The following is a 27,271-nucleotide window of genomic DNA, read 5'->3' on the forward strand; positions in this document are numbered from 1 at the left end:
GACCCCAGGAGGGTGTGATGTGACGGTGTGTAGCGCGTTTCACTCGGTGTCTGACCCCGAGAATGTGGGATAGATGGTTTGGAGGGAGCTCCACTCTGTAACTCACCCCGGTAATGTGTGATGGGACAGCTGTGGAGGGAAATTCACTCTGTGTCTGACCCCGGGAATGTGTGATGGGACGGTGCGGAGGTAGCTTCACTCTGTGTCTGACCTCGTATGTGTATGATAGGACGGTGCAGAGGGAGGTTCATTCTGTATTTTAACCCGGAAGTGTGTGGAGGGTCACTGCGGATGAAGATACACTCTGTGCCTGACCCCGCGAGTGTTTGATGCGACGCTGTGGAGGGAGATTCCCTCTGTGTCTGATCCCGGGTGTGTGATGGGACGGTGTGCAGCGAGTTTCACAAGGTGACTGACCCCGGGAGTGTGTGATGGGACAGTGTGGAGGGAGATTCACTCTGTGTTTGACCCCGTGAGTGTGTGATGGGACGGTGTGGAGGGAGATTCACACTGTGTCTCACCCTGGGAATGTGTGATGAGACGGTGCGCAGGTAGCTTCACTCTGTGTCTGACCCAGGGCGTGTGTGATGGGACGGTGCGGAGGGAGATTCTCTCTGTGTCTGACACCGGATGTGCATGATAGGACGGTGCAGAGGGAGCTTCATTCTGTGTCTTAACCCGGAAGTGTGTGGAGAGTCAGTGTGGAGGGAGACTCACTCTGTGTCTGACCCCGGGAGTGTTTGATCGGACGGTGTGGAGGGAGATACTCTCTGTGTCTGATCCCGGGAGTGTGTGATTGGACGGTGCGACGAGTTTCACGCGGTGACTGACCCCGTGAGTGCGTGATGGGACGGTGTGAAGGGAGATTTGCACAGTGTTTGACATAGGGAAAGGTTGATGCGAGGTTGTTGGGCGACATTCACTTTGCTTCTGACCACTTACGTTTCTGGTGGTAGGGTGTGGAGTGAGATTTACTCTGTGTTTTTCCTAGGTATGTGGGATGGGACAATGTGGTGGGAGCTTCACTCTGTGTTCGATCCCGGAAGTGTGGGATAGGACAGTGTGGAGAGAAATTCTGTCTGTTTCTGACCCCAGGAATCTGTGATCGGAGGGTGTGGAGAGAGTGCCTGACCACTGATGTATTTGAGGTGACTGTATGGAGGGTGCTTCAATCTGTTTCTGACACCGAGATTGTGTCCTGAGACAGTGTGGATGGAAATTTACTCTGTGTCTGACCACGGGAGTGTGCGATGGGACGGTGTAGAGGGAGATTCACTCTGCGTCTGACCCCGGTGGTGTGTGATTGGACGGTGTGGAGGGAGATTCACTCTGTGTCTGACCCCGTGAGTGTGTGATGGGACGGTGTGGAGGGAGATTCACTCTGTGTTTGACCCCGGGAGGGAGTGATGTGATGGTGTTGAGCGCGTTTCACTCGGTGTCTGACCCCGAGAGTGTGGGATGGATGGTTTGGAGGGAGCTCCAATCTGTAACTCACCCCGGTAATGTGTGATGGGACAGTGTGGAGGGAGATTCACTCTGTGTCTGACCCCGGGAATGTGTGGAGGGTCACTGCGGATGAAGATTCACTCTGTGCCTGACCCCGGGAGTGTTTGATGCGACGCTGTGGAGGGAGATTCTCTCTGTGTCTGATCCCGGGTGTGTTATGGGACGGTGTGGAGGGAGATTCACACCGTGTCTCACGCTGGGAATTTGTGATGGGACGGTGTGGAGTGAGCTTTACTCTGTGTCTGTTTTTTTTTTTTTTTTTATTAATATTTAAACAAAATTCTTTATTACAAATGTCGGTGCTATGCAATATTTACAAACCCAGTGAATAACACATTTACTACACTACAAACAGACAATACATGTTAAACCAGTATATTGCCATCCTCATCAATGATGGCATTTACACCCCGCGGAGCCCAACGGTCCCGGAACATCTCGACGGTCGCCGTGGACTGCGCGTATTCCTTTTCAATGTTCACCCGGGCTCGAACATACCCCCTAAACATAGCCAGGCAGTCCGCCCGGGGAGAACCTCCTGCCACCCTTTTCCAGGAGCCACGGATGGCAATTTTCGCCAGCCCCAGGAGCAAGTTGACAAGGACATCCTCATCCCTCTGTGCCCCCCTCCTTACTGGATGACCATATATGAATAGGGTGGGACTGAAATGCAACCAGAAGGCGAGAAGCAGCCCACGCAAATACGCGAAAAGGGGCTGCAGCCTCACACACTCCACGTACATATGGTACACGGTCTCCTCCAGCCCGCAGAAGTGACACGCGGCTGGGAGATACGTGTACAAACTAAAGAACTTATTGCAGGGCACCGCTTTATGCAGCACCCTCCAGCCGAGATCCCCAAGGTGCATGGGAAGGACTCCCTTGTAGAGGGACTTCCACTGGGGACCCCCCTCACCTCCAGGTGGAAAGACCGACCGCCATGGCGTGTCGGGACGGTGGACAAATGCTAGGAAGTGGAGGGTGTGGAGCAGCAGCCCATAAAGGTACCTCCTGCCTGCATCCCTGAATGGGATTGTGGGTGTTGATGAAAGACGGCTCAAGTTGTGTGGATTCGTCTCTCGGGCAAGGCTGCGGGGCCTGGGCCCGACGAGCAGCTCAGCCCGAGTCGTTCCACACACCTGAGCCGCACTGACATCCGTTGAGACAGGGCAAGGGTCGGCCAGGACCCCGCCCTCTGCCAGAGGAGGGGATTCCCGGCCTGAGGCAACCATGTTCCAGACTCTCAGTAGGTCCTGATAGAAGCCGGGCAGCCTCTGCAAAGCAGCACGGCTGACGCCCGCCGGTGGTAGCTGCATATCTTCGGCAAGACAGCAGCCCCTCCGGAGGAAGAAAGTCGCCAACACGTGCCACCTGGGAGGGTGCTCGGCGTACAGGAATTTCTGCAGCGTCCTGAGGCGGAGAGCCGCCAGTCGTGTGCGTACACACACCAGCGACTGTCCGCCCTCTCCTTCTGGGAGACTCAGAACCGCTGCAGAGACCCAGTGCTTCCTGTTTCCCCAGAAGAAGTCCACTAGCTTCCTCTGCATTCTTGCGACAAAAGGGGCAGGGGGGGCCAAGGTGACCATCCGGTACCACAACATGGAGGCCACCAGCTGGTTTATGACCACCACCCTGCCTCGATAGGAAAGCACCCTGAGAAGGCCTGACCAGCGCCCTAGCCGGGCCATGACCTTTGTCTCCAGGTCCTGCCAGTTCGCCAGCCAGGTCTCCCCAGAAGGACTCAGGTAGACTCCCAGATAGAGAAGACGTCTGGTGCTCCACTCAAAAGCTCTCATCTCCTCCGGCAGGGAGTCCACCTGCCACTGGCCTACTAAGAGTCCGGAACATTTCGCCCAGTTGATCTTGGCAGAGGATGCCGCCGAGAAAACATCTTGGCACTCGCGCATCCTCCGCAGGTCACAGGGGTCTGTCATCATGAGGAGTACGTCATCGGCGTAGGCCGAGAGGACGACCCCCATGTCCGGTTCGCGCAGAACCAGACCTGTCAGCTTTCGCCGAAGAAGGCTGAGGAATGGCTCGACACAGATCGCATACAGTTGACCGGACATGGGGCACCCTTGACGCACTCCTCTTCGGAAGTGGATAGGTCCTGTCAATGATCCATTAATCTTAACTAGGCACTCTGCGGCAGAGTACAGGAGCCGAACTCGGGCCACAAAGTGTGGTCCGAGCCCAAAAGCCTGCAGGGTGCCCACCAGGAAACTGTGGTCCACCCGGTCAAAAGCCTTCTCCTGGTCAAGAGAAAGAAACGCTGCCGGGGTCCCAGTCTCCTGGAGTAGGTGGATCAGGTCCCGTACTAAGTGGACATTGTCCTGGATGGAGCGGCCCTGGACTGTGTAAGATTGGTCAGGATGGACCACCTGTCCAATTACCGAACCCAGACGGTTGGCCATTGCCCGGGCGAAGATCTTGTAGTCCACGCACAAGAGGGAGACCGGCCGACAGTTCTTTAGCAGGCGGAGGTCTCCCTTCTTGGGCAGTAGGACCACAACAGCTCTCCGCCATGAGAGGGGCATTTCTCCGGTGGCTAGGCTCTCCCCTAGGACAAGGCTGTAATCATCCCCCAGGACATCCCAAAAATCCTGATAAAACTCAACACTCAGTCCATCCAAACCAGGGGACTTGCCCCTACGGAGTTGCCGAAGGGCAGTGGACAGCTCCTCCCGAGTCAGGGGGGCATCCAGACGCACTGCGTCCTCTGGGCTGACCTTCGGCAAATCCTCCCAGACCTCATTACACGCCTCCGCATTTGACGGATCAGGCGAGAATAAGGACCGATAGAATGAACGGACCTCGTTGTTAATTCCATCAGGGTCCGTGATGGAGGAGCCATCGGCAGCCAGCAGCTCCACTAGCTGCTTTTGAACTCCCCGCCACCTTTCCAACGAGTAGAAGAAGGGTGAGCCACGGTCCAAATCCTGCAACATCCCACCATAGCCGTAGGGAGCAGAACTCTCTCCGCCTCTCCTTCCAGGAGACCCAGAAAGCTCGGAACGAATCCCGGAATCGGCTGTCCTCCAGCAGCCGGTTGTTAAAATGCCAATACCCGGATCCCACCCGAGGGTGTAGTGGAATAAATTCCATCCACACAAGGTGATGATCCGAGCACGACACCGGCCGCATGGAGGACGCCGACACGCGGGAGACGTAGGCCCGAGAGATGTAAATGCGGTCTATCCTGGAACCTCCTTCTCTAGACCTTCTCGAGAAGGCGCTAGAGTTGGGGTGAAGATTCCGCCAGCTGTCCACCAAGTCAAAGGAGCCGACTAGCTCCTTTAACTTTTTTGCCGATGCTGGGTCGCGTTGGAGGCCCGAACGGTCCTCCGCCTCGAGGGTACAATTGAAATCTCCCCCGAGGATGACGCAATCCTCAGGATCGATGGAGCTCAGCAGGGTGGACAGCTGGCAGAATAGGCGCGTCTGCATCACCCCGCGCCTGGGAGCATACACATTGATAAAATGCAATGGTACGCCATCCAGGCGCACAACCAGGTGGAGCAGACGGCCGGGCACAACGTCCTGGACTCTTTCAATTACTGGCTGGAAGGTCGGGGCCAACAGGATCGCCACCCCGCTAGAAATGGAGCTGAGGTGGCTCATGTAGACCCCGCCCCACCACTCCAGGAGCCAAGCAGACTCGTCCCCAGCGATGGTATGGGTTTCCTGCAGGAAACTCACCGTATACCGCCCATCCCTGAGGGCTGAGAGATTGCTATGCCTGCGAAGAGGACCCCTGCTGCCGTTTACATTGAGACTAGCTATGGTAAGCTTCATGGCGGGAGCACACTAGGGCTCAGCAGCTGTGCCCATTTCGGTGAGAGCGGAGGCGCCCTCCACCACACTGTCCGGAAAGAAGCAAGGTTACTTTTTGCCTTCCGGGCTCGAGCGGTACCAGCGACACCCTGTGACCCACCATCCCCCGTAGGAGCGAGGCTGCTTCTCCCTCTAATGTCCCTTACTAGGTCATCTAGGAAAGATTTTAGTTGCCGTCTGTCGTTCCCCGCCACCGCATTCCTCTTTCCCTTTCCCTTTCGTCCGAGGATGACTCGCAGGGACCTCACCAGCCTCGGCATGCTGGGTCAGCGTAGCGAGGCTAGTTGAGGCCGGTGCTTGGCACCCTCAGAGGTGAGAATAAAATGCTTAATTTCCTCTACAGGTATCAATGGGGACTTCTCAGGAGGGGTGAGGATGTCCATTATTTCACTATCGAAAGAGTCCCCCTCCAACCCGTCACTGCAGACAGAATCCCCATCGGCCTCCCCGCATGTTCCAAAAGATGGCTGCGCTTGTGACCCATACCGCGCAGCGGGCACCTCGCTCTTACCTGTCCGCTCCACCGTCGCATCAGCCTCATCCACATTTGCGACAGTGGAGGGACAATCCCCAGGGACTCCCTGCAAGTCATTAATTGCTGGGGTCGACGTGCACAGAAAAACGCCCTCCCCAGGGGGCAGGCATAGAGGGGAACCCGGCACCTTTGGTCCAAGGGATTCACAAGCAGCCTGGTGCTGAGAATGAGAGAGCTTTGTCTCGTCTCCTCTTACATTATTCGGTACACTGGCCTCCAGAGAGGCGCTGACTTGTAGGTCCTGGGTGGAGGCCTCCAGGGCTGCCTCATTTGTGCAAACAGGGCTATCACAAGCTTTTTGCACAACCACACCATCTACCCCAGGACTGGTGGCTACATCTGGGGACTCAGGTTTAGAACCAACCCCTACCCGGATTCCCACCCCTTCCTGGGACTCCTCCGCATCTACATCCCCTGCCCTCTTGCGGGAACGTTCCCTTCTCCTCTTCACACCGGAGGAGCACACAGGTGCAGGCTTCACCGATGGGGCGGCGCTCTCTGTTTCCATCGCCCCGTCTGCTTGCGCACCTCCCCGAGCCCCACGCTCCACTTCAGGCGAAATGGGCGTGAGCTCTGCAGCCTCAAAGGCCCGCTTCTTACTGTGTTTGGATTTTCCCTTTGCCTTCTTACTCCGCACAGACTCCACCCCGTCCCCCACCTGAACCACAGGGAGAGGAGCAGGGACCGACCCAACCGTAGGAGTAGGGGTAGGGGCAGGGGCAGGGTGAGGGGCTGGGGCAGGATCACGGGCGGGGGCAGGGTCAGATGCAGGCTCAGACGCACGCGCAGGAGTAGGATCAGGGGCAGAGGTAGCTGGGGCACTGGTGCCCGAAATGGGCTCTCTCGGGTTCCGGGCGGCAGGACAGTCCCTCCGAAAGTGCCCCACCCCCCTGCACGCATGGCACCGCGGGCGCTCGGAGCTCCAGTACACCTGATAATCCACTCCCTCGTGCCGGACAGTAAACCGGCCCTCAACATCGTCCTCCCTTTCCAGCTGCATGAATACCTGACGCCGGAAAGAGTTTACGGTGCGGAGGGTGCGTCTCTTAAATTTGTGTCGGATGGCAGTGATCTCCGACCTTACTTGCCCTAAACGAGCCAGTGGAGGTAGCAAGTCCTCATTTGGAATGAAAGGCTTAACATGTCCAAGCACGATACGTTGCGTGGGGGCCGTCACCAGCTCCATGGGTAAAAAGATGTTGTCTACCGTGACTCCCCTGCTTAGGGCCCGGTGCACTAGCTCTTCATTCGCCAGATAAAACACCGCCTTTCCGAACTCCTTCTCGGTGGCCAGAATACCACCTTTCCCAACAAGGTCCTCCATTGCCTCCGTACACTTTTCTAGTGTCATTCCAGGGCGCAAAATACATTGCACCCCACGTTCCACCTTCACCGACCGAAAAAGGGCGTTGTCCGAGGCCGGGGAGGCAGCCGCCCTTGCGTAACTCCCCGAAGGCCCGCGACTCCCTGGAGACCGGTCCGGCATGCTGGCGCTCTTTCCAGTCCGAGAATCCTACAGCGGTGCCGGTTAGAAGTCCTGGAACGAGTCGAATAACTGGCCGGGAAAGTTTGCAGTCGACAGTTCCTCACTGGCTCGACGCCAGGAAAGGCTCCGTCGGACTTGCAGAGACCCAGGCCGGGAGAGGCCGAAACGTCCTTCCAGATGCTCCGGCACCAACACCGAACGAAAATCAGGAAAACAATGGAGGAGGAACGTTACCCCGCTGTCAATGGGGGGGGGGGGGGAACGACGGCGTTTGCCTCCGGTTTTGGAGCGAACCGGCTTCCTGGCGAGTTGCCAGCGGCCGCAGCTGGGAGCTACGCAGTTAGCAGCCGCCAACAAACCCAACCCAAATCGGCAGTAAAACTCCACACCGAGTTTCCACACCAGCGCCGTCAGTCATTCGGTTGTCCAAGAGACTTTTAGAGCCACCTCCAAAGTATTCCACGAACTTTATCCAGTAGTTTTGCCTCGATTTCTCCCAGCTCAGTCAGCACAGCTCCTCTCTGTGTCTGACCCCGGGAGTGTGTGTTGGGACGGTGTGGAGGGAGATTCACTCTGTGTCCGACCCCGGGAGTGTGTGATGGGACGGTGTGAAGGGAGATTCACTCTGTGTCTGACCCCGTGAGTGTGTGATGGGAAGGTGTGGAGGGAGATTCACTCTGTGTTTGACCCCGGGAGGGTGTGATGTGACGGTGTGGAGCGCGTTTCACTCGGTGTCTGACCCCGACAGTGTGGGATGGATGGTTTGGAGGGAGCTCCACTCTGTAACTCACCCCGGTAATGTGTGATGGGACAGTGTGGAGGGAGATTCACTCTGTGTCTGACCCCGGGAATGTGTGGAGGGTCACTGCGGATGAAGATTAACTCTGTGCCTGACCCCGGGAGTGTTTGATGCGACGCTGTGTAGGGAGATTCTCTCTGTGTCTGATCCCGGGTGTGTGATGGGACGGTGTGGAGGGAGATTCACACTGTGTCTCACGCTGGGAATGTGTGATGGGACGGTGTGGAGGGAGATTCACTCTGTGTCTGACACCGGGAGGGTGTGACGTGACGGTGTGGAGCGCGTTTCACTCGGTGCCTGACCCCGGGAGTGTGGGGTGGATGGTTTGGAGGGTGCTCCACTCTGTAGCTCACCCCGGTAATGTGTGATGGGACAGTGTGGAGGGAGATTCACTCTCTGGCTCACCCTTGTAATGTGTGATGGGATTGTGCGGAGGGAGCATCACTCTGTATCTGACCCTGTTTGTGTGTGATGGGACGGTGTGGAGGGATATTCAATCTGTGACAGACCCGGGATTGCGTGATGGGACGGTGTGAAGGGAGATTTGCACAGTGTTTGACATATGGAAAGATTGATGCGAAGTTGTTGGGCGACATTCTCTTTGCGTTTATCTCTTGCGTGTTTGGTAGTAGAGTGTGGAGGGATATTCACTCTGTGTTTTTCCTAGGTGTGTGGGACGGGACAATGTGGTGGGAGCTTCACTCTGTACCCGATCCCGGAAGTGTGCGATAGGACAGTGTGGAGGGAAATTCAGTCTGTTTCTGAGCCCGGGAATCTGTGATCGGAGAGTGTGGAGCGAGTGTCTGACCACTGATGTGTTTGAGGGGACTGTGTCGATCATGCTTCAATCTGTTTCTGACACCGTGATTGTGTCCTGAGACGGTGTGGAGTGAGCTTTACTCTGTGTCTGACCCCGGGAGTGTGTGTTGGGACGGTGTGGAGGGAGATTCACTCTGTGTCCGACCCCGGGAGTGTGTGATGGGACGGTGCGGAGGGGGATTCGCTCTGTATCTGACCGCGTGAGTGTGCGATGGGACGGTGTGGAGGGAGATTCGCGCTGTGTCTAACTCCGGGAGTGTGTGATGGAACGGTGTGGACGGAACTTCACTCTGTGTCTGAACACTGGAGTAAGAGATGGGACGGTGTGGAGGGAGATTCAGAAGTTACGACAGGACATTGATGCGATGCCAAACTGGGTTGAGAAATGGTAGATGGAGTTTAACATTGATAAGTGTGAGATGGTTCCTTTTGGTAGGTCAAATATCATGGCAGAATATAACATTAATGTTTAGACTCTTGGCAGTGTGGAGGATCGGAGGGATCTTGGGGTCCGAGTCAATCGGACACTCAAATCCTGTGTAGGTTGACTCTCTGGTTAATAAGGCGTACGGTGTATTAGCCTTCAACAATCGTGGAATTAATTTTGGGAACCGAGTGGTAATATTGCAGCTATAAAGTGCACTGGTCAGACCACACCTTGTGTACTGTGCTCAGTTCTGGTCGCTTCACTACAGGAAGGATAGGAAGCCACAGAAGGGGTGCAGAGGAGATTTACAAGGATGTGGCCTGGATTGGGGAGCATGCCTTATGAGAATAGGTTGAGTGGGCTCGGCCTTTTCTCCTTGGAGCGACGGAGGATGAGAGGTGACCTGATAGAGATGTATAAGATTATGAGAGGGAATGATCATATGGATAGTCAGAGTATTTTTTTTTCACAGTCCTGAAATGATTGCCACAAGAGGACGCAGGCTTAAGGTACTGGATAGTAGGTACAGAGGAGATGGCAGGGGTAAGGTTTTTACTCAGAGAGTGGTGGAGGCAGATGCGATAGGGTCTTTTAAGAGACTTCTGGATCGGTACATGATGTTTAGTAAAATAGAGGGCTATAGGTAAGCCTAGTAATTTCTTCGTCGCTCCAGCACACCCTCTTTCTTAATATCTACATGCTCAAGCTTTTCAGTCCGCTGCAAGTCATCACAACAATCACCAAGATGCTTTTCCATAGTGAATGCTGAAGTAAAGTATTCATTAAGTACCTCTGCTGTTTCCTCCGATTCCATGCACACTTTCCCACTGTCACACTTGATAGGTCCTATTCTTTCAAGTCTTATCTTCTTGCTCTTCACATACCTGTAGAATGCTTGGGCTTTCCTTAATCCTGCCCGCCCAGGCCTTCTCGTCTTCCCTTCTGGCTCTCCTAATTACCTTCTTAAGCTGCTTCCAGTTAGCCTTATAACTTTTAGGTGTCTAACATTCCCTGGCTCTCTAATCCTTCTGTCAGCATTTCTTCTCTTCTTGACTAGATTAATTACAGCCTTTATACACCAGTTTTCCAAGCTTCAAGTAGCCATCTGTGAGTCTCTTAGAAAACAAAACCATCGTTTCCGTATCCACTACAGCCACCGGCAGCCTATTCCACATACTCACCACTCTCTGCGTAAAAAAAAAGGAAAAAAAAAAAAACAACTTACCCCTGAGATCTCCTCTGTACCTGCTTCCAAGCACTTTAAAACTATGCCCTGTCGTGGCTGCCATTTCAGCCTGTGGAAAAGCTTCTGACTCTCCACACTATCAATGCCTCTCATTGTCTTGTACACCTCTATCAGGTCACCTCTCGTCCTCCGTCGCTCCAAGGAGAAAAGGACAATTCTCTCAACCTTTTCCCATAAGGCATGTTCCACAGTCCATGCAACATCCTTGTAAATCCTCTCTGCACGGTTTTTGTGGCTTCCTCTTACTTCCTCGAATGAGGTGACCAGAACTAAGCACAGTACTCCAAGTACGGTTGACCAAGACCCTACATAGCTGCAACTTTAACTCTCGGCTCTTAAACTCAGTCCCACGATTGATGAAGGCCAATACACTTCATGCGTTTTTAACCATGGTGTCAACTTGCAGAGCAGCTTTGAGTGTCCTATGGACTCGGACCTCAAAATCCCTCTGATCATCCACAGTGCCAAGAGTCTTGCATGAATGCTATATTCTGCCATCATATTTGGCCTACCAGAATAAACCACCTCACACTTATCTAGGTTAAACTCCATCTGCCACTTATAGCCCAATTTTACATTCTATCAATGTCCCGTTTTAAATTCTGACAGCCTTCCACACTATCCACAACACCCTCAACCTTTGCGTCATCAGAAAATTTACTAACTCATCCCTCCACTTCCTCATCGAGATCATTTATAAAAATAATTGCCAAGTTTTTTGAACCTTTCGTAAGTTCTTCTTTTCTTCTGGACGAGATTTAAAACAGCCTTTGTATTCCACGGATCTTGTACCCTACCATCTTTCCCATGTCTCATTGGAACCTACCTACTCAGAACCCCACGCAAATATTCCCTGAACGTTTGCCAGATTTCTTCCGTACGTTTCCCCGAGAACACCTGTTTCCAACTTATCTTCCAACTTCCTGCCTAATAGCCTCATATTTCCCCTTACTCCAATTAAACGGTTATCTAATTTGTCTTTTCCTATCCCTGTGTAATGCTATGGTAAAGGAGATAGAATTGTGATCACTATCTACAAAATGCTCTCCCACTGAGAGAACTGATACTTGACCAGGTTCATTTCCCAATACCAGATCAAGTGCAGCCTCTCCTCATCTAGGCCTATCTACATATTGTGTCAAGACACCCTCCCGAACACACCTAACAGACTGTACCCCATCTGAACCCCTCACCCTAGGGGGATGCCGATCATTATTTGGGGAATTAAAATCTCCTACCACAGCAACCCTGTTTTTATTACTCCTTTCCAGAATCTGTCTCCCTATCTGCTCCCCGATGTCCCTGTTACTATTGGGTGCTCTAGTAAAAATATCCAGTGGAGTTATTGACTCCTTCCTGTTCCTAACTTCCATCCACAGAGATTCCGTAGACAACCTCTCCATGAGTTCCTCCTTTTCCACATCCCTGCCGGTGTCTCTGATCAACACCCACCTCTTTTGCCTCCCTCTCTATCCTTTCTGAAACATCTAAAGCTCGCACTTGAAGTAAGCTATTCCTGCCTCTGCACTCTGCAAGTTTATGTAATGGCAACAACATCGTAGCTCCAACTGCCGATCCATGCTCTGAGCTCATCCGCTTTATTCATAATGTTCCTCGTATTAATTTAAACACATCTCAAGCCATCAGTCAGAGCGCGTACCTTCTCTATCACCTGCGTATCCTCCCTTTCGCAATGTCTCCAAACTTTCTCAGTTTGTGAGTCAAAATCCCTTTCCTCCATCTCTTCAGTTTGGTTCCCAACCCCTGGCATTCTAGTTTAAAATCTCCCCAGTAGCTTAGCAAATCTTTCCGCCAGGATATTGATCCCCCTCGGATTCAAGTGCAACTCCTCATTTTGGTACAGGTCACACGTGCCCCAGAAGAAGTCCTAGTGATCCAGAAGTCTAAATCCCTGCCCCCCTCCTCCAATCTCTCAGCCACTCATTTATCCTCCACCTCATTCAATTCCTATACTCACTGTCACGTGGCACAGGGAATATTCCCGAGATTCCTACCTTTGAGGTCCTGCTTCTCAACTTCTTTGTGAAGTTAAGAAATGGCAAGGATAAAAAGCCACTAACAGCAGCAGTTATATACATGCCTCGAAACAACAGCCGGGATGTGGACTACCAGTTAGAGCTGGAAATACAAAAAGCGTGACAGAAGGAAATCGTCAAGATAATTATGGGGAATTTTAATATGAAAGTGGATTGGGAAAGTCAGGAAGGTACTCGATCTCAGGAAAGGGAGATTATAGAATGCCCACGGGATGGCGTTTTGGAGCAACATGTCCATACGTCCACCAGGGGATCGGCTGTTTTGGATTGGGTGCTGTGTAATGAATCTGAGGCGATTAAGTTCAGTTTCAAATTTGAAAAGGAGAAGTTGGTGCCAGGTGTAACAATATCTCAGTGGAACAAAGTTAATTACAGTGGTATGAGTGATGAACTGGCCCAAGTCGAATGGAAAAGTAAGCTAGATGGAAGGACGGTAGAGCAGAATTGGATGGAATTCCTACAACAAGTATACCGAGTTGGATACTGTTGCGGGGGATGGCTTACCTGGGACAAGCTGAGGCAGCCGGATCTCTGGCACTGGGTCTGGTTCTTCAGTGCAGAAGGGAGGGTTGAAGAAGATGAGAGCGGTAGTGATAGGGGACGCGATAGTTATAGGTACAGAAGGGCGGTTCTGTGGTCGTGACAGAGACTCCCGGATAGTTTGCTGCCTCCCGGGTGCCAGGGTCAGGGATGTCTCTGATCGCGTGCACAGCATTCTAAAGTGGGAGGGTGAACAGTCAGATGTCATGGTGCACATCGGTACCAATGACGTAGGAAGAAAGAGAGAGGAGGTCCTGAAGAGTGAGTATAGAGAGCTTGGTAGGAATTTAAAATGCGGGACCTCAAGGGTGGTAATCTCAGGATTGCTACCTGTGCTACGTGACAGTGGGGGAAAGAATAGGATGCTATTGCAGATTAACAAGTGGCTGAGGTAGTAGTGTAGGGGGCAGAGTTTCAGAGTTCAGTATCATTGGGACCTCTTCTGGGGCAAGTGGGATCTGTACAAGAGAGACGGGTTACACCTAAACTACAAAGGGACCAATATCCTTGCAGGGAGGTTTTATAGTGCGATTGGGGAGGGTTTAAATTAGATTCGCCAGGGGATGGGAACCAGAGTGTCAGAGCAGATAGTGGAGCGGGGGTGAAAATAAATAATGTTAAAGTTCATACAAAGTCACAAATAGAAGGGTTGTGTAGGAGAGTAGGGGAGATTCAAACAAGCAGACATGACTTGAGAGTTAGGGGGCAAAAGTTCAGGGGTAACACGAGGAGGAACGTTTTTACACGGAGAGTGGTGGCTGTGTGGAACGAGCTTCCAGTAGCAGTGGTTGAGGCTGGTTCGATATTGTCATTTAAAGAAAAATTGGGTAGGTATATGGACAGAAAAGGAATGGAGGGCTATGAGCTGAGTGCAGGTTGGTGAGACTAGGTGAGAGTAAGCGTTCGGCATGGTCTAGAAGGGCCGAGATGGCCTCTTTCCGTGCTGTAACTGATATATGGTTATATGGTTATATGTGTGTGGTGGTAATAATATTCGGAGGTGTGTCTATTTTACGGATGACACCATGATATGTGGAGGAGCAGGAAGTGTTGAACAAACGGAAAAGTTGCACAGGGACATGGTCAGTTTTGGAGAGTGGGCAAAAAAAAATAATGGCAGATGAGATACTATGTTAGGAAATTGTCGCGGACAAACGATGCTCGGACCCGGAGTGAGAGAGCCGTAGAAAATTCTTTATTTGTCACATGATATCATGGGGAGCACAGCCCCTAAAATCGGGATCCTGGAGCTCCCTCAGACAAGAAAACTCAGTGATATTTATACATCAACGGTACGTGACAAGAGACACTTGTGTGGAATTTTTGTTTTACAGAAGTAAAGGTCACGTGCTTCAGGACATTGTATGGTCAGATAATTCCTTGTTTGAACTTTTGTCTAGCATTTTCAGAGAACGCTACCGAATAGCAAAGTAGCAAAAATATGTGCCTGAGCAGCTACACATTTGACTGAAGTGTTAGTTCTCAGGCCAGCTGGCTCAACCGCGGACACATAAAAATTCTCAGAACAAGGAAGTACAGATGCAATTATTTTTATATCTCGGTTGCGAGGCACAGTTCAGTCACACAGAGTACATTAGTTACAGATAAATGATTGTAAACTTCGAATTCACATTTTAAAACAAATCATTAGCTCCCTCAATGCCCATTACAATGTAAGGCCTTGATATTTTCTTCCACAGAAGTGTACGGCTGTACAGTTTGGAAGAAGAAATAATCGAGCAGATTATTGTTTAGATGGGGAGAAAATTCAAAAAGTGCAAAGGGACTTGGTGGGGGGGGGGGTCCTCCTGCAATACACCCTAAAGGTTAACCACCAGCTTGGATCGGCTGTGAGGAAAGCGAATGCTATGTTAGCGTTCATTTCAAAAGAAATAATGCGTAAGAGAAAGGAGGTGTTGCTGAGTCTCTATGGGGCACTGGTGTGACCTCATTTGGAAAACTGTGTGCAGTCTTGCGCCCCCTATCTTAGAAGGGATGTACTGATGTTGGAGGAAGTTCAGGAAAGATTCACCAGGATTATTCCTGGAATGCAGGGGCTAAGATAGGAGGAACTTGTGTCGGCTCTTGTACTGTATTCATCAGCGTACAGAAGAATGAGTGGGGTTATCATAGAAACATTTCGAATGTTGAAAGGGTTGGACAGAGTAGATGTGGAAAGGCTGTTTCCCTTGGTGGGTGAGTCCAGGATAAGAGGCCGCAGTCTTAGGATAAGAGCATATCCATTTGAAACAGCGATGAGGAGAAATGTTTTAGCCACAGGGTCCTGGACCTATGGAATCCGTTGCCACAAACAGCTGTGGAGGTCCGATCATGGAGGGTGTTTCAGGAGGAGATTGATAGGTATCTGATTTGTCAGGGTATTTGTCAGGGTGGGAATCAAATTAAAGAGGCAAGGCGAGAGGAGGTTAGTTCACTACAGGGGGATGGGAACCAGTGCAGAGAGACAGAGGGGTGTAAAGTGAGGGTAGAAACAAAAAGTACTGCGGAGAAAAGTAAAGGTGGCAGGTCGACAAATCCAGGGCAAGCATTAAAAAGGGCCACTTTTCAGCATAATTGTATAAGGGCTAAGAGAGTTGTAAAAGAGCGCCTGAAGGCTTTGTGTGTCAATGCAAGGAGCATTCGTAATAAAGTGGATGAATTGAAAGTGCAGATTGTTATTAATGATTATGATATAGTTGGGATCACAGAGACATGGCTCCAGGGTGACCAGGGATGGGAGCTCAACGTACAGGGATATTCAATATTCGGGAGGGATAGACATGAAGGAAGGGGAGGTGGGGTGGCTTTGCTGGTTAAAGAAGAGATTAACGCAATAGAAAGGAAGGACATAAGCCGGGAAGATGTGGAATCGATATGGGTAGAGCTGCGTAACACTAAGGGGCAGAAGACGCTGGTGGGAGTTGTTTACAGGCCACCTAACAGTAGTAGTGAGGTCGGAGATGGTATTAAACAGGAAATTAGAAATGTGTGCAATAAAGGAACAGCAGTTATAATGGGTGACTTCAATCTACATGTAGATTGGGTGAACCAAATTGGTAAAGGTGCTGAGGAAGAGGATTTCTTGGAATGTATGCGGGATGGTTTTTTCAACCAACATGTCGAGGAACCAACTAGAGAGCAGGCTATTCTGGACTGGGTTTTGAGCAATGGGGAAGGGTTAATTAGCAATCTTGTCGTGAGAGGCCCCTTGGGTAAGAGTGACCATAATATGGTGGAATTCTTTATTAAGATGGAGAGTGACATAGTTAATTCAGAAACAAAGGTTCTGAACTTAAACAGGGGTAACTTTGAAGGTATGAGACGTGAATTAGCTAAGATAGACTGGCAAAGGACACTTAAAGGATTGACGGTGGGTATGCAATGGCAAGCATTTAAAGATCGCATGGATGAACTACAACAATTGTTCATCCCAGTTTGGCAAAAAGAATAAATCAAGGAAGGTAGTGCACCCGTGGCTGACAAGAGAAATTACGGATAGTATCAATTCCAAAGAAGAAGCATACAAATTAGCCAGAGAAAGTGGCTCACCTGAGGACTGGGAGAAATTCAGAGTTCAGCAGAGGAGGACAAAGGGCTTAATTAGGAAGGGGAAAAAAGATTATGAGAGAAAACTGGCAGGAAACATAAAAACGGACTGTAAAAGCTTTTATAGATATGTAAAAAGGAAAAGACTGGTAAAGACAAATGTAGGTCCCCTGCAGACAGAAACAGGTGAATTGATTATGGGGAGCAAGGGCATGGCAGACCAATTGAATAATTACTTTGGTTCTGTCTTCACTAAGGAGGACATAAATAATCTTCCAGAAATAGTAGGGGACAGAGGGTCCAGTGAGATGGAGGAACTGAGCGAAATACATGTTAGTAGGGAAGTGGTGTTAGGTAAATTGAAGGGATTGAAGGCAGATAAATCCCCAGGGCCAGATGGTCTGCATCCCAGGGTGCTTAAGGAAGTAGCCCAAGAAATAGTGGATGCATTAGTGATAATTTTTCAAAACTCGTTAGATTCTGGACTAGTTCCTGAGGATTGGAGGGTGGCTAATGTAACTCCACTTTTTAAAAAAGGAGGGAGAGAGAAACCCGGGAATTATAGACCGGTTAGCCTAACGTCAGTGGTGGGGAAACTGCTGGAGTCAGTTATCAAGGATGTGATAACAGCACATTTGGAAAGCGGTGAAATGATCGGACAAAGTCAGCATGGATTTGTGAAAGGAAAATCATGTCTGACGAATCTCATAGATTTTTTTGAGGATGTAACTAGTAGAGTGGATAGGGGAGAACCAGTGGATGTGGTATATTTGGATTTTCAGAAGGCTTTTGACAAGGTCCCACACAGGAGATTAGTGTGCAAACTTAAAGCACACGGTATTGGGGGTAAGGTATTGGTGTGGGTGGAGAGTTCGTTAGCAGGTCAGAGTTCGCCGTAGTGACACCATTCTGCAAGCGTCAGGTGTCATTCGCCCAATATTTTCAAATTGCTAACTCATCTGCCTCGAACACCTCTCTGGAAGTTCATTCAACCTCCTGTCTGTGATGTATAAAAATGATCTTAATGAAATTGTAAATGGGTGCATTCGTGAGTTGTATCAGATACGAAGATGGGCGGTGTTGTGGATCATGTCGAGAACTGGCAAAAAAAATCTCAATGCGACATAGATCAGTCACAGATACAGTTGGAAAAACGGAAGAGCTTAGCCCGTCATGTATCCAATGTTTGAAGAAAAGAACAAAGCAGGCGAACAATAACACAGCTGTGAAAAATAATAAACTCTGAATCCTTCATAGAAACATAGAAACATAGAAAATAGGTGCAGGAGTAGGCCATTCGGCCCTTCGAGCCTGCACCGCCATTTATTATGATCATGGCTGATCATCCAACTCAGAACCCCGCCCCAGCCTTCCCTCCATACCCCCTGCCCCGTAGCCACAAGGGCCATATCTAACTCCCTCTTAAATATAGCCAATGAACTGGCCTCAACTGTTTCCTGTGGCAGAGAATTCCACAGATTCACCACTCTCTGTGTGAAGAAGTTTTTTCCTAATTTCGGTCCTAAAAGGCTTCCTCTCTGTCCTCAAACTGTGGCCCCTCGTTCTGGACTTCCCCAACATCGGAAACAATCTTCCTGCATCTAGCCTGTCCAATCCCTTTAGGATATTATACGTTTCAATCAGATCCCCCCTCAATCTTCTAAATTCCAACGAGTACAAGCCCAGTTCATCCAGTCTTTCTTCATATGAAAGTCCTGCCATCCCAGGAATCAATCTGGTGAACCTTCTTTGTACTCCCTCTATGGCAAGGATGTCTTTCCTCAGATTAGGGGACCAAAACAGCACACAAAACTCCAGGTGTGGTCTCACCAAGGCCTTGTACAACTGCAGTAGTACCTCCCTGCTCCTGTACTCGAATCCTCTCGCTATAAATGCCAGCATACCATTCGCCTTTTTCACCGCCTGCTGTACCTGCATGCCTACTTTCAATGACTGGTGTATAATGACACCCAGGTCTCGTTGCACCTCCCCTTTTCCTAATCGGCCACCATTCAGATAATAATCTGTTTTCCTATTTTTGCCACCAAAGTGGATAACTTCACATTTATCCACATTAAATTGCATCTGCCGTGAATTTGCCCACTCACCCAACCTATCCAAGTCACCCTGCATCCTCTTAGCATCCTCCTCACAGCTAACACTGCCACCCAGCTTCGTGTCATCCGCAAACTTGGAGATGCTGCATTTAACTCCCTCATCCAAGTCATTAATATATATTGTAAACAACTGGGGTCCCAGCACTGAGCCTTGCGGTACCCTACTAGTCACCGCCTGCCATTCTGAAAAGGTCTCGTTTATTCCCACTCTTTGCTTCCTGTCTGCTAACCAATTCTCCACCCACACCAATACCTTACCCCAAATACCGTGTGCTTTATGTTTGCACACTAATCTCCTGTGTGGGACCTTGTCAAAAGCCTTTTGAAAATCCAAATATACCACATCCACTGGTTCTCCCCTATCCACTCTACTAGTTACATCCTCAAAAAATTCTATGAGATTCGTCAGACATGATTTTCCTTTCACAAATCCATGCTGACTTTGTCCGATCATTTCACCGCTTTCCAAATGTGCTGTTATCACATCCTTGATAACTGACTCCAGCAGTTTCCCCACCACCGACGTTAGGCTAACCGGTCTATAATTCCCCGGTTTCTCTCTCCCTCCTTTTTTTAAAAAGTGGAGTTACATTAGCCACCTTCAGGTTCAGTCGGTGGTGAAGAAAGCGAAATAAATTAGGTGTATTATAGACCACCCAATGGAGAGCGAGACTTGGAGGAGCAAATTTGTAAGGAGATGGCAGATATTTGTTGTCAGAACAAGGTTGTGATTGTGGGAGATTGCAATTGTCCACACATTGACTGGGAAGCCCATTCTGTAAAAGGGCTGGATGGTTTGGAGTTTGTAAAATGTGTGCAAGATAGTTTTTTGCAGCGATACATAGAGGTACCAATTAGAGAAGGGGCAGTGTTGGATATCCTGTTAGGGAATGAGATAGGGCAGGTGACGGGGGTATCTGTTGGAGAGCACTTCGGGTCCAGTGATCACAAGACCTTTGGTTTCAATGTGATTATAGAGAAGGATTGGACTGGGCCCAGGGTTCAGATTTTTGATTGGAGAAAGTCTAACTTTGAGGAGATGAGATAGGATTTAGAAGCAGTGGATTGGGACAATTTGTTTTGTGGGAAGGATATAACAGCTAAATGAAGGACATTTAAAGTTGAAATTTTGAGGGTACAGGATCTTTATGTTCCTGTCAGGTTGAAAGGAAAGGGAAAAGTTTGAGAGAGCCATGGTTTTCAAGGGATATTGGAAACTCGGTTCGGAAAAAGAGAGATATCTACAATAAATATAGGCAGCATGGAGTAAATGAGGTGCTCGAGGAATATAAAGAATGTAAAAAGAAACTTAAAGAAATTAGAAAAGCTAAAAGAAGATATGAGATTGCTTTGGCAAGTAAGGTGAAAATAAATCCAAAGGGTTTCTACAGATATATTAATAGCAAAAGGATAGTGAGGATAATATTGGTCCCTTAGAGAATCAGAGTGGACAGCTATGTGTGGAACCAAAAGAGATGGGGGAGATTCTGAACAACTTCTTTTCTTCGGTATTCACTAAGGAGAAGGATACTGAATCGTGTAAGGTAAGGGAAACAGGTAGGGAAGTTATGGAAACTATGATGATTAAAGAAGAGGCAGTATTGGCGCTTTTAAGGAATATAAAAGTGGATAAGTCTCCTGGTCCTGACAGGATATTCCCTAGGACATTGAGGAAAGTTAGTGTGGAAATAGCAGGGGCTCTGACAGAAATATTCCAAATGTCATTAGAAACGGGGATGGTGCCGGAGGATTGGCATATTGCTCATGTTGTTCCATTGTTTAAAAAGAGTTCTAAGAGTAAACCTAGCAATTATCGGCCTCTGAGTTTGACGTCAGTGGTGGGTAAATTGATGGAAAGTATTCTTAGAGATGGTATATATAATTATCTGGATAGACAGGGTCTGATTAGGAACAGTCAACATGGATTTGTGCGTGGAAGGTCACGTTTGACAAATCCTATTGAATTTTTTGAAGAGGTTACTGGGAATATTGACGAGGGTAAAGCGGTGGATGTTGTCTATATGGACTTCAGTAAGGCCTTTGACAAGGTCCCACACGGAAGGTTGGTTAGGAAGGTTCAATCGTTAGGTATTAATATTGAAGTAGTAAAATGGATTCAGCAGTGGCTGGATGAGAGACACCAGAGTGTAGTGGTGGATAACTGTGAGCCAGATTGGAGGCCGGTGACTAGTGGTGTGCCTCCGGGATCTGTACTGGGTCCAATATTGTTTGTCATTTATATATTAGTGATCTGGATGATGGGGTGGTAAATTGGATTAGTAAGTATGCAGATGATACTAAGATAGGTGGTGTTGTGGATAATGAAGCAGGTTTTCAAAGCTTGCAGAGAGATTTAGGCCAGTTAGAAGAGTGGACTGAAAGATGGCAGATGCAGTTTAATGTTGATAAATGTGAGGTGCTACATTTTGGTAGGACTAATCAAAATAGGACATACATGGTAAATGGTAGGGCATTGAAGAATGCAGTAGAACAGAGGGATCTAAGAATAATGTCGCATAGTTCCCTGAAGGTGGAATCTCATGTGGATAGTGTGGTGAAGAAAGTTTTGGTATGCTGACCTTTATAAATTAGAACACTGAGTATACGAGTTGGGATGTAATGGTGAAATTGTATATGGCATTGGTAAGGGCAAATTTGGAATATTGTGTACAGTTCTGGTCACCGAAATATCGGAAAGATGTCAATAGAATTGAGAGAATACAGAGGAGTTTCACTAAAATGCTGCCTAGGTTTCATCTTCTAGTTAATGAGAAAGGTTGAACAAGTTAGGTATTTATTCTTTGGAACGTAGAAGGTTGTGGGCTGACTTCATATAGGTATTTAAGATTATGAGGGGGATAGATAGAGTTGACGTGGATAGGCTTTTCAATAAGAAGGCATGAACTGAGAGTTAAAGGACGAAAGTTTAGGGACGGGGGGGGGGGGGTTCTTTACTCAGAGGGTGGTAGCTGTGTGGAAAGAGCTTCCAGAAAAAAATGGTCGAGACAGGTTCGATGTTGTCATTTAAAGTTAGATTGGATAGATATATGGACAGGAAATAAATGAAGGTTATGGGCTGAGTGCAGGTCGGTGGACTAGGTGAGAGTAAGAGTTCGGCATGGACTAGAAGGGCCGAGATGGCCTGTTTCCCTGCTGTAATCGTTATATGTTTATATATGTTTATAAGTGTTGACATTCATTTATAGAGCTATAGAATAGAAGAGCAGGGATGTGATGTTGAGGCAGCAAAAGGCACTCGTGAGACACACTTAGAGTAGTGTGTGGTGATTTGAGCTCCTGGGATAAACTGACATAAGACAGGGTTCAGAGAATATTCACGAGAATGACTCCCGGAATGAAAGGGTTGCTGTATGAAGAACATCGGGAAGCTCTTGGGCTGTATTTCCCGGTGATCAGGAGAATGAGAGGCGATCTCATAGTAACTTTCCGAATGCTCAAAAGCCTCAACAGATTAGACATGGACATTTTATTTCCCATGGTAGGGGATTCTAGGACAAGAAGGCACGACTTCAGGATTGAAGGACGTCCTTTTAGAACTGAGTTGTGGGGAAATTACTTCAGTCAGAGAGTGAGAAATCTGTGGAATTTGGTGCCACAAGCGGCTGTGGAGCCAAGTCATTGGATGCATTTCAGGCAGAGATAGATAGGCTCTTGATTAGCCAGCGTTTCAAAGGGTACTGGGAGAAGGCAGGGGAGAGAGGATGACTGGAAGAATGAGATCTGCCCATGATTGAATGGCCGAGCAGACTCGATGGCCGAATAGCCTATTTCTGCTCCTATATCTTTTGGTCTTATGGTCCTGTGGTCGTTGCACAGGTGCGCATGATCAGGAGTCGAAACTGAAGATCGGAAAGAGACTGCACTGTCTGATCTGCCTACTCTGCCTAGTTACGTTCGCACTCATCGTGACAGTGACAGCATTCTCGATCCATGGTGAGTGGAACGGTCTCCGGGTGGAGGCAAACCATAAATAAAGAGAGTGGAACAAACTGTCATTGCAAAACACCACAGTGACACGGACACCCCTCTGACCGTAACACGGATTAAAACCTACCACCATAAAACAGACAAGCCTCTAACCGTGATAAGGACACGGCCTTCACCGTAACACAATCAAGACTCATCCTGACACTGACAGGCCATTCACCATAACATGAACAATGCTGTCACCGTAGCACGGTCACGACCTTCAACGAGACACAGATAGACTCCTAACCACGACAAGGACGTGAACATCGCCGTGATACACACATGGCCGTCACCCTGACCGCAACCAACCCCTCACTGTAACATCGACAAGCCTTTGACCGTGTCAATGATAAACTGCTCAAGGCGACACCGAAACATATCTCACAATGACACCGACACGCTCTTCATCGTGACAACATCACATTCCTTAAGGTGATCCGCTCAGCACCGCCTCGTGACAAAGACTCAGATGCCAATGTAACAAACCTTACCGAGGCAGTATCGCCGAAAATAGCGATGCACCGCTCACTGAGGCAATTACCCACACCTCATCCTGACACAAGCAAACCTGTTAACGTGCTACCAAATCACTTTAGCCTGACACCGTCACACCCACCGTGGAAATGACACGCCTCTTACCGTGCCAAAGACACACCCCTCTCTGTGAGACCAGCACACCCCACACCATCGCACAGATACTCACCATGACACCACCAAGCCCCTCTGACATTTCTCTCGCCCTGACATCGAGATACACTTCATTGCGGCCTGGAGCAACTCTCGCCGGGGCACAGAATCACCTATCACGGTGGCACCGCCACGTCCTTCACAGCAACTCGAATATGCCCCGCATGATATTGCCGGAGACCCCCACTGGAACAACAACATAACCTTCACCGACACATTAATATACCCCTCAGCGTGACACGACAGGCCGACGCCACTCACTGTGACGACCTTCAACGTGACACTGACACAAGACTCTCTGTGACCCGCTCAGTAACGTGATGCTGACTCACGTGTCACTGTAAAGGCTAAACATCCTTCACCATCTCTCTCAGTATCACAGATTCGTCAGTCTCAGACCACCCTCGACCGAAACTGCCATGAGTTGAACTCAACCCTTCAGTCCGAGATCAACGAGATGGAAACGAAGTACAAAGCTGTGAACGAAACCAAGGCTCAAATCTGTGAATTGTTGACCAGCAGAAGAGGTGAGGCATCATTCTCATCTTTAACCCGCTCCTCATCACAGGGCAGCCACAGACAGGGGAGGCGTCACTTTGTGTTTGACATCGGGAGTAGTGAAGAGGTGGTGTGGAAGGAGATTTCCTCTGTGTTTGACGCGGGAGTGTGTCATGGTGCTGCGTGGAGGAAGTTTCACTCTGTCACTGAACCCAGAAGAGTGTGACGGGACGGTGTGGAGGTGGATTCCCTCTGTGTCTGACCACGGGATTGTGTGACGTAACATTACAACTTCTGACTCCGGGAAATTCTGATGTGACGGTGGATCCAGCTGCACTCTGTGTCTGACAGGCGGACTGTGTGATCGGACAGGGCCCAGAGAGCTTCACCCCATGTCTGACCCCTGAATGGTATTATGGCACCGTGGAGAGAGAGTTTCACTCTGAATCCGGGAGTGTGTGAGGGGACGGTGCAGAGGGGCGTTCACTTTGTGTCTGATGGGATCGGAGAGAGAGAGAGAGAGAGAGAGAGAGAGAGAGAGAGAGAGAGAGAGAGCGAATGTGTCTGACTCTGGGAGTGTGTGATGGGACAGTGCAGAGGGGAGGTCACTTTATGTTACATCAGATTGTGTGATTGGATGTTGTGAAGGTAGTCTGACCCCGTGAGTGTGCCATGGGAAGTGAGGGCGGAACTTCGCTTTGTGTGTGAACACAAGGGGGTGTGATGGGACGGTTCAGATACAGTTGCCAGGGAGTGTGTGATGAAACGTAAGGAGGGAGAATCACACTTTGTTAGACTCGGTGGTGTGTGATGTGGCCGTGCAGAGGGAGATTCATTCTGTGTCTGACCACGTGAGTGTGGTACTGGACGTGAGGAGGGAGATTCGCACTGTGTTATTCTCGGGAGTGTGTGATGGGACGGTGAGGAGGCAGCTTCCCTCTGTGCCAGACAGTTTGCTCTGTGGTGTGTTGAGAAGATGTAGAGGGAGAATCAGTCTCCCTCTGACATTTGTCGTGTGCGCTAAGGGAATTTCTTTCCGTGTCTAACCCCTGGAGTGTGTGATGGGGTTGCAGAGAGAGAGAGATTCAGAGTGTGTCTGAACAAGGCTGTGTGAGATTGGACTTTGGGGAAGGATCTATATTCTGATATCTTACTCAAGGAGTGTATGAGCGGCCGAGGGGAGGTAGCTTCACTCTGTGTCTGACCCAGAGACTGTGTAATGAAACGGTGGGGAAGGAGTAACACCCAGAATCTGACACGGGAAGAGTGTAATTGGACAGTGTGCAGGAAACATCACTCCACGTCTGACCGCTGGAATGTGTGATAAGCCCATGAGAGAGAGATTCACTCTGTTTCTGACGCAGGGAGTACGTGACGAGGCTTTGTAGAGGGAACTAAACTCGGCGTCTGATTCCCGGAGTGTATGATGTGACAATGTGGACGTGAGCTTCACTCCACGTCTGACGCCTAGAGTGTGTGCTGAGACCGTGGAGAGAGAGATTCCATTTGCGCCTGACCGTTTTAGTCTGTGATCTGATCGTATGCAGGGAGCTTAAATCTGTGTCTCACCCCGTGTGTGTATCATTGGACTCTGTGACACGATGTGCGTGTGATGGGAAGGAATAGCGGAGGTGGGGTGGTGGGTGAGTGCGTTTGGGAGGGAGGTCATGTGTGTGACTGACAGCGGGAACATTGACGCGTGCCTGGATGGTGTTCCGCTCTGTGTCTGATAACAGAGGTGTGAGATAGAACGATGCAGAGGGAGCATCTCTAGTTTTCTGACCCCTGTGTTGTGTGATGTGACGGGGTAGAAGAAGCATCATACTGTGTCGGACCACGGGAGTATGCGGTCGGGTGGTGCCGAGAGCATTTCATTTCCTATCTGATCACGGGCGGGTGTAACGGGGTAGTGTGGGCGGAGGTTGACTCTGTGTGTGCCCGCAGGACTGTGTGATGTGACAGTGTGCAGGGAGCTTCACTCCATGTCTGACCCAGGCGTGTCTGATAGTGTGGTGCAGAGAAAGCTTCAGTCTGAGGCTGAACCCGGGACAGTGCGGAAGGAGCATAACTCTGTGTCTGACACCGGGGGAGTATGATGGGCCCGTGAGACAACAGCGTCATTCTTCGTCTCTCCCCGAGAGCGTGTGACGGGTCATTGCGGATGGAACGCAATGTGTGTCCGACCCATCAGGAAGTCTGTGACTGAATGGCGTGCGGAGACCAACACTGTATAACTGACTCCGGGTGTCTGTGATGCGTCTGTTTCTGATCCTGCTCGTGTGTCACGGGAGAGTGGAAGAGAGCTTCACTCCATGTCTTTCACAAGGTGTCAGTAATCAGACGGTGCTGAAGCAGCTACACTGTGCCTGATCCCTGGAGTGTTCTCTATGCCTTACCGCTCGATTTTATGGTGGGAGGGTATGGAGCAGACGTCTCTCTGTTTTTCACCCGGGAGTGTGCGATAGGATGGTGTGGAGGGAGCTTCTTGCGTATCTGACCTCTGTGTTGTGTGATCTGACGGGAAAGAAGAGCAGCAGACTGTGTCTGACCACGGTGAGATAGGGCTGAAAGTGTTTCGTTTTCTGTCTTATCACGGGAGAGTGGAATGGGGAAGAGTAGACGGAAATGTACCATGGACATGTGGTCGATGTTTAGAGATCTCTTGCAGGATGTTAGGGATAAATTTGTCCCGGTGAGGAAGATAAAGAATGGTAGGGTGGAGGAACCATGGGTGACAAGTGAGGTGGAAAATCTAGTTAGGTGGACGAAGGCAGCATACATGTGGTTGAGGAAGCAACGATCAGATGGGTCAATTGAGGAATATATGGAAACAAGAAAGGAGCTTAAGAAGGGGCTGAGAAGAGCAAGAAGCGTGCATAAGAAGGCCTTGGCGAGTAGGGTAAAGGAAAACCCCAATGCATTCTTCAATTATGTGAATAAAAAAAGGATGACAGAAGTGAAACATAGAAACATAGAAAATAGGTGCAGGAGTAGGCCCTTCGGCCCTTCGAGCGTGTACCACCATTCAGTATGATCATGGCTGATCATCCAACTCAGAACCCTGTACCAGCCTTCTCTCCATACCCCCTGATCACTTTAGCCACAAGGGCCATATCTAACTCCCTCTTAAATAGAGCCAATGAACTGGCCTCAACTGTTTCCTGTGGCAGAGAATTCACAGATT

At 49.6% G+C, this 27,271-nt stretch overlaps 1 protein-coding gene across 5 annotated transcripts in view; it reads left to right on the plus strand.

Moving 5' to 3' along the window:
• LOC140207244 (uncharacterized) overlaps positions 1-27,271 on the plus strand; it is a 70,066-nt gene that overhangs the window by 35,123 nt on the left and 7,672 nt on the right. For all 5 annotated transcript variants that reach the window (XM_072275684.1, XM_072275682.1, XM_072275683.1 and 2 more), the window contains 2 exons: positions 22,750-22,866; positions 23,964-24,116. In XM_072275684.1, the coding sequence (XP_072131785.1) occupies positions 22,750-22,866; positions 23,964-24,116 (270 nt within the window). The remainder of the gene's footprint in view (positions 1-22,749; positions 22,867-23,963; positions 24,117-27,271) is intronic.

The sequence above is a fragment of the Mobula birostris genome, chromosome 13, assembly GCF_030028105.1.
Source record: "Mobula birostris isolate sMobBir1 chromosome 13, sMobBir1.hap1, whole genome shotgun sequence".
In the NCBI taxonomy this organism is placed as follows: domain Eukaryota; kingdom Metazoa; phylum Chordata; class Chondrichthyes; order Myliobatiformes; family Myliobatidae; genus Mobula; species Mobula birostris.